Genomic DNA, 7,935 nt, shown 5'->3' with positions numbered 1-7,935 from the left:
TGCAGTGAGCCAAGATCATGCCATTGCTCTCCAGCCTGGGCAACAAGAACAAAACTCCATCTCAAAAAATAGAGATATATATATTTTTACATATATATGTTTATGTAAAGCAGGATGAGGGGTTAAATGGAATAATGTGGTATAGTTTAGATGGTGTTGTTTTCTATATAGTGGTTGAAGAGTTCTTCCTGAAAAAAAGACATTTGAGCAGAGACCAGGATATGAGAGAGCAAGCTATGATAATCAGAGAGGAGCATTCTAGACCAAGGGAAGAGCAAATGCCAAAAGCTCTGTGGTAGAAGCACATGTGATATATTTAAAATAGCAAGGAGTGTATTTCCTTCAGAATGTAGCTATAGGACAATGTGTGAGTGGGTAGGAAGTGGTAGGAGATAAAGCTGGAGAAAGAATAGGGGGCCAGGTCATATGGGGCCTCAACATTTTGAGTAAGTTGGGAAGGCATTAGGGGATTTTTGAGCAGAAGAGTAACGGGTTCATATTCTGACTATTGTCAGAGAAAACAGGAGATCAAAGACAGGAAGACGAATTAGTAGGCTATTGGAATAATTCTGTCGAGAAATTCTGGTGGCTTGGACATAGACTGTAGAAGTGGAAGTGTTTTAACTGATAAAGATGTTTAAAAAGTAGAACAGAACAGAATATAAGAGAGAGACAAGTCAGGGATAACTTCAAAAAGTCAAGGATAGCCTGAGCAACTGGAAGAAAAATGTGGCTCTTCACTGAGGTGGAGAAGACTGGGAGGAACAGATTTTGGGATTGGAGTGAGGACAATCAGGAGTTTGGTTTCAACATATTAGATGTAGGGTGTCTTCCAGGTATACAAATGGAAATATCACAAAGGCAGCTGGATGATGTGAATCTGGAGTTCAGGAGAGAGTTCAAGATTGGATTTAAGAGTTGTATTTAAGCATGAAAGGATTGTCAGCATATAGATAGTATTCAAAGCTCACTTTAAAGTTAGTGTAGGAGGCTGAGTGCGGTAGCTCAAACCTGTAATCCCAGCACTTTGGGAGGCTGAGGCAGGCAGATCACTTGAGGTAAGGAGTGTGAGACCAGCCTGGCCAACACGGTGAAACCCCGTCTCTACTAAAAACAAACAAACAAAAAATTAGCTGGGTGTGGTGTTGCACAGCTGTAATCTCAGCTCCTCAGGAGGCTGAAGCATGAGAATTGCTTGAACCAGAGAGGCAGAGGTTGCAGTGAGCTATCATGTACTGTACTCCAGCCTAGGTTACAGAACAAGACTGTGTCTCAAATAAATAAAACAAAATAAAATAAAGTTAGTGTAGGAAGAGAAAAAGTGAGAACTTTGCCAAAGGAAGCCAGTCCTAGAGTCTGGCTTTATAAAACTCTATTGAGTATTTTGAGGGTTTCATTTGTTTGCTTTTAATTCTAAGTGTTTCTTCTAGGTTGAATGTCAAAGCTTTCATTAGCAATGTGAAGACAGCTCTTGCTGCAACAAACCCAGTGAGTACATAACAACATATATAGGGCAGTATTGCCATCTTTGTGATTTAAAAAGTTATTATTGCCATCTTTGTGATTTAAAAAGTTCTTTTTCTTCTCTCTGGCAGGCTGTGAGGACTGCTGCCATAACCCTGCTTGGCGTGATGTATCTGTATGTTGGTCCCTCTTTGCGAATGTTCTTTGAGGATGAGAAACCTGCCCTCTTATCCCAGATAGATGCAGAATTTGAGAAGGTAAAATTTCCACAAATGATGCAATCTGTTAGCGGACTTGAGAATCTCATTAATTAAGACTAAACTGTTGGGTGTGGTGGTGCATACCTGTAGTCCCAGCTACTCAGGAGACTGAGGAAGGAGGATTGCTTAAGCGCAGATGTTTTGGGGGCTGTAGTGTGCTATGCCAGTTGGGTGTCCACAGTAAGTTCAGCATTAGTATTGTGACCTCCCAGGAGCTGAGGCCACCAGGTTGCCCAAGGAGAGGTGAACTGGCCCAGATCAGAAACAGAACAGGTCAGCCAGGTGCAGTGGTTCATGCCTATAATCCCAGCACTTTGGGAGGCCAAGGCAGGAGGATCCCCTGAGCCCAGGAGTTTAAGACCAGCCTGGGCAACAAAATGAGACCTTGTCTTTACAAAAAAAATTTTTAATTAGCTGGGCATGGTGGTGCATTCCTATAGTCCCAGTTACTTAGGAGGCTGAGGCAGGAGAATCACTTGAACCCGGGAGGCAGAGGTTGCAGTGAGCAAAGGCCACGCCACTGCACTCCAATCTGGGCAACAAAATGAGACCTTGTCTCTCACACACATAAATACATATATTTGGCCGGGCATAGTGGTTCATGCCTATAATCCCAGCACTTTGGGAGGCCAAGGCAGGAGGATCCCCTGAGCCCAGGAGTTTAAGACCAGCCTGGGCAACAAAATGAGACCTTGTCTCTACAAAAAAAAAAAAAAAAATCAAAAAATTAGCCAGGCATAGTGGCACATGCCTGTGGTCCCAGCTACACAGGAGGCCAAAGTGGGAGGATCACCTGAGCCCAGGAGGTTGAGGCTCCAGTGAACCATGTTTGTACCACTGTACTCGAGCCTAGGCCACAGGGACAGACCTTTTCTCAAAAGAAAAAGAAAAAAAAAAGAAAGAAAGAAACAGCACGTCAAAACTCCCATGCAGATCAGATCAGTAGTGGGATCACAATTAGAATAGTCACTGCATGCCAGCCTGGGCAACATACTGAGACATATGTATTTGCTTTTATGCACAATAAAGTATCCCTGGAAGAGTTCATAAGAAATTGATGATTTTGGCCAGGCTTGGTGGCTCATGCCTATAATCCCATCACTTTGGGAGGCTGAGGCAGGCAGATCACTTGAGGTCAGGAGTTTGAGACCAGCCTGGCCAATATGGCGAAACTCCATCTCTACTAAAAATACAAAAATTCAGCCGAGTGGCTGGGCGCCGTGGCTCACACCTGTAATCCCAGCACTTTGGGAGGCCGAGGTGGGTGGATCATGAGTTCAGGAGATCAAGACCATCCTGGCTAACATGGTGAAACACCATCTCACTAAAAATACAAAAAATTAGCCGGGCGTGGTGGCAGGCGCCTGTAGTCCCAGCTACTCGGGAGGAGAATGGCGTGAACCCGGGAGACGGAGCTTGAAGTGAGCTGAGATTGCCCCACTGCACTCCAGCCTGGGCAAGAGAACGAGACTCTGTCTCAAAAAAAAAAAAATTCAGCCTAGTGTGGTGGTATGCCCTGGAATCCAGCTACTTAGGAGGCTGAGGCATAAGAATCACTTGAACCCGGGAGACATAGGTTGCAATGAGCCAAGATCATGCGACTGCACTCCAGTCTGGGTGACAGAGCAGGACTCTGTCTCAAAAAGAAAAAAAAAAGAAATTTTTTGTTTGTTTGTTTGTCTGTTTTGTTTTTGGGTTGTTTTGCTTGGTTGTTTGAGATGGAATTTCGCTCTTGTTGCCCAGGCTTGAGTACAGTGGCGCTTCCTGGGCTTATTCCAACCTCTACCTTCCGGGTTCAAGCAATTCTTCTGCCTCAGCCTCCTCAGCTGGGAAGCTGGGATTACAGGCATGCGCCACTATGCCAGGCTAATTGTTGTATTTTTAGTAGATATGAGGTTCTACCATGTTGGCTAGGCTGGTCTCAAATTCCTGACCTCTGGTGACCTGCCCATCTTGGCCTCCCAAAATGCTGTAATCACAGGTGTTAGCCACCACAACCAACCGATGATTTTATCTATGAGGAAGATAACTAGGTAGCTGTGGTATAGAATGGGAGATTTTTCTCTTTACGTTCTTTGATACAATGTCAAATGTTGTAAATGTATTACCTGGTCAAAAAGTACATTAAATATAAGTTTATTTAATTTTGTTTAGAGACAGGGTCTTACTCTGTCACCTAGGCTGGAGTGCATTGGCACAATCATGTCCCACTGCAGCCTCAACCTCCCAGGCTCAAGTGGTCCTCCTGCCTTAGCTCCCAAGTTGCTGGAACCACATGCATCATGCTCAGCTAATTTTTAAAATTTTTTGTAGAGACAAGGTCTCCCTTTGTTGCCCAGGATGGTCTTGAGCTCCTGGACTCAAGCACTCCTCCCGCCTCAGCCTCCCAAAGTGTTGGGATTACAGGCGTGAATCACTGCTCCTGGCCAAATATAACATTTTTTAAAAATTTAAAATAAAAACATAAATTTAAAAACTTGACCCTCCTCGGCCAGGTGCGGTGTCTCATGCCTGTAATTGCAGCACTTTGGGAGGCCAAGGTGGGCGGATCATGAGGTCAGGAGATGGAGACCATCCTGGCTAACACAGTGAAACCCCGTCTCTACTAAAAATACAAAAAATTAGCTGGGCATGGTGGCAGGCGCTTGTAGTCCCAGCTACTGGGGAGGCTGAGGCAGGAGAATGGCGTGAACCTGGGAGGCGAAGCTTGCAGTAAGCTGAGATTACGCCACTGCACTCCAGCCTGGGCGACAGAGCAAGATTCCGTCTTAAAAAAAAAAAAGACCCCCTCAAATAATATTTCTAACTGAAATTGCTGAGTGTTGGTACACTTACTCTGTATTGTCTTGAGTATATAAGTCAAAAGACAGCTTCATAATCTAACGAGTTTTGGGGGAATGTTTTGTTTTGTTTTGTTTTTGAGACAGAATCTGGCTCTGTCACCCAGGCTGGAGTGCAGTGGGCAATCTCAGCTCACTGCAACCTATTCCTCCTGGGTTCAAGTGATTATCCTGCATCAGCCTCTCTAGTAACTAGGACCACAGGTGTGCACCACCACACCCTGCTAATTTTTGTATTTTTAGTATAGATGAGGTTTCACCATGTCAGCCAGGCTGGTCTCGAACTCCTGACCTCAGATGATCCACCCGCCTTGGCCTCCCAAAGTACTGGGATTAAAAGTGTGAGCCACCACACCTCGCCTTCTAGTAGGTTTTGTATAAAAATACCTTTTGACATGTAGTCTCAAAATTGTAATCTAGGTAGCAGTCAAATTACCTACTGTGTAAATAGGTATTATAAAGGAATGAGAGTTTGACACGGGCACCCTCTCTAATTTGTTTGTTCTCATATCCTATTATATAAATTTCATTACCCTTACTCATTCATTTGTGTATAGATGCAGGGACAAAGCCCACCTGCTCCAACCAGGGGAATTTCCAAGCATAGCACAAGTGGTACAGATGAAGGAGAAGATGGAGATGAACCAGATGATGGGAGCAATGATGTCGTTGATCTTTTGCCGAGGACGGAGATCAGGTAGGTTCCAGTCTGTGAAATGGTTTATTTCATTCATTGTATTGAATTCTGAATGTTCTTTTTGAATTCAGTGAGGGGAACTTATGTGATATCATCATTTTTTTGGAGTCTGGAATTAAAGGTTATTTTCTGTTTTTCAGTGATAAAATCACTTCAGAGTTGGTATCTAAGATTGGTGATAAGAATTGGAAGATTAGGAAAGAAGGCCTAGATGAAGTGGCAGGTATTATCAATGAAGCAAAATTTATCCAACCGAATATAGGTGAACTTCCAACTGCCTTGAAGGGTCGACTCAATGATTCAAATAAAATCTTGGTATGTAGAGCATACGACTCTTCTTTTTATCTTCCCTCCCCACTGCTGCAGGAGTTACGTTTTCAGTGTAGCCTTCACTAGCAAAAACTAAGTGATTACTTTCTTTGCTTTGAACTAGAAATAGCTGCCTTTAATTTATTAAGTGTATCTCAAGATATGATGGTAGTTGGCAGATTTATTCATCAAATTTTTATGAGTCAGAATTTGCTTTTTGCAGAAATCCAGTATTGAATATATTTGTATAAAACTGCTTGTAATATACATAAACATAATAATTTCTTATTTTTAAATGTGGATTTTTATATCAGGATTTCCATAAAGTAGGTTTTACGTTAAAGTTGTAAAGTACCATAATCTCTGGTCTAAAATTCTGATAATCTAGTTTTACGAACTGATGATAAAAAGAGAGGCCACTGCCTACAAAATAATTAGAATAATCTAAGTAGAATAGCGTGACAAGCCAATGTCTCTGTCTCTTGAGTAGGCCAGAAATATCCTGCTGTATTGACAGTATAGCAGCAAATTTACGGAAGTTTGCACACAACTTGCTTATGGTTTCAACATAAAGTATTGGCTCTTTCCACTCAGGTACAGCAAACATTGAATATCCTGCAACAACTGGCAGTAGCTATGGGCCCAAATATTAAGCAACATGTAAAAAATTTAGGCATCCCTATCATCACAGTCCTTGGAGACAGCAAGGTAAACCTAACTCTTTTCACCATGGCTCCATTCTGGAATAGGCCAGCCATATTCTTGGGTTAAAGATAATTCTCTTTTTAGAGTAATGTAAAGACTTTATAAACTTTATAAAGATGGAAATATTAGAAGAAAAACAGTAAACATTTTTATCTTACAGGCAGGATTAAGGTGACCAGATATCACTTACTAGTTTTGTGACTTTTAGATAAGCTATCTTCATTGAGGGTCAGTTTCTTTATCTGTGATATTTCTTTCTTACAGAATTAAATGAGTCTGTATGTAAGGTACATTTTATTGTGCCTGTTTCATATAGTATGCACACAACAAATGGTTGCTATTATGATTATAACATAATTGTGTAACATTTTGCTATAGTGAATAAAGACGTGAATTTGGAGTTCATTAAGTTATTTTCTACTTTTATTTTTCTGAACTATTAGAGTGGGATCTTCCAGTAGCTCAGCAAGATATTTGTAGTTTCATAGTCCTAGAAGTCACTGAAATATCATTGAAGGTTACAATGTTTAGCCCTAGACTAAATATTTGAATATAATGTATAATTTATTTAACTTGAGGAACTTTATTTAATTTAATATAATTTGTGCTATTTTAATATTAATGTAAATTAATATAAAAACATAACTAATTTTCAATCAGTTTATTAGCAATTTCAGTCTTAACCATTATGTTGTCTTTAACATTTAGAATTTCATTCTTTAGCAGACAGACATAGACGTAAATGCCCGCAGCTTTTCAGGAAGCAAAATATAGGTGTTTATTCTTACATGATATTTTATGCCCAGATCACTCACTGTTTTGCCTGATTAACTGAGTACACAAGTTTTACAATTTGGAGTTTTATATTTCTACTTTACTTTGGAGTTATAGAACTAGTTTCTGTTTTAGAGAAGATGGCTTCATGTATGTTCATGTGGGCCTTAGAGAACCCTCCATTGTTCATGTTCATAAAGCAACAGTGATTACCCTCTACCTCCAAACTGTGGTAGATATTATTTTTGCTGATTATCTTCTCCATTTAGAACAATGTTCGAGCTGCTGCCCTAGCGACTGTAAATGCTTGGGCAGAACAGACTGGCATGAAGGAATGGCTGGAAGGAGAAGATCTTTCTGAAGAGCTCAAAAAGGAAAATCCTTTCTTGAGGCAAGAGGTTAGTATCATAAATTAATCAATCGTGTGCATTATTCATGTCATTTACTTCCATAGGGGCTTGGGCCTGTCTGATAAATACGCATTTATGGTTAGAATGAGTTTCATTATAAAACAATTAATAAAATGAAACCACATTCCTGGGGCCTTTGTATTCATGTGCTTCCATTTTCTTCCTTTCACATGCTTCTTTATCAATAACACTTTCTAGAGGACTAGGCTTTTTGTGGAATTTTTCCCTTTTCTTAAACATTTAAATGATAAAATCAGAGGTTTTGTGTTTTTTGTTTTTTTAATTATACTTTAAGTTTAATTAGATTCCATTTGTCAATTTTGGCTTTTGTTGCCATTGCTTTTGGTGTTTTAGTCATGAAGTCTTTGCCCATGCCTATGTCCTGAATGGTATTCTAGGTTTTCTTCTAGGGTTTTTATGATTTGAAGTCTTAGGTTTAAATCTTTAATCCATCTTGAGTTAATTTTTGTATAAGG

At 40.5% G+C, this 7,935-nt stretch overlaps 1 protein-coding gene across 3 annotated transcripts in view; it reads left to right on the top strand.

Moving 5' to 3' along the window:
• CKAP5 (cytoskeleton associated protein 5) overlaps positions 1 to 7,935 on the top strand; it is a 97,691-nt gene that overhangs the window by 57,334 nt on the left and 32,422 nt on the right. For all 3 annotated transcript variants that reach the window (XM_012001398.1, XM_012001397.1, XM_012001396.1), the window contains exons 19-24: positions 1,431 to 1,488; positions 1,596 to 1,721; positions 5,122 to 5,261; positions 5,402 to 5,576; positions 6,165 to 6,278; positions 7,319 to 7,447. In XM_012001398.1, the coding sequence (XP_011856788.1) occupies positions 1,431 to 1,488; positions 1,596 to 1,721; positions 5,122 to 5,261; positions 5,402 to 5,576; positions 6,165 to 6,278; positions 7,319 to 7,447 (742 nt within the window). The remainder of the gene's footprint in view (positions 1 to 1,430; positions 1,489 to 1,595; positions 1,722 to 5,121; positions 5,262 to 5,401; positions 5,577 to 6,164; positions 6,279 to 7,318; positions 7,448 to 7,935) is intronic.

The sequence above is a fragment of the Mandrillus leucophaeus genome, unplaced genomic scaffold (genome assembly GCF_000951045.1).
Source record: "Mandrillus leucophaeus isolate KB7577 unplaced genomic scaffold, Mleu.le_1.0 Scaffold66, whole genome shotgun sequence".
Classification (NCBI taxonomy): domain Eukaryota; kingdom Metazoa; phylum Chordata; class Mammalia; order Primates; family Cercopithecidae; genus Mandrillus; species Mandrillus leucophaeus.
Note: the sequence above shows the minus strand (reverse complement) of the source record. Positions and strands in the feature narration are given on the sequence as shown.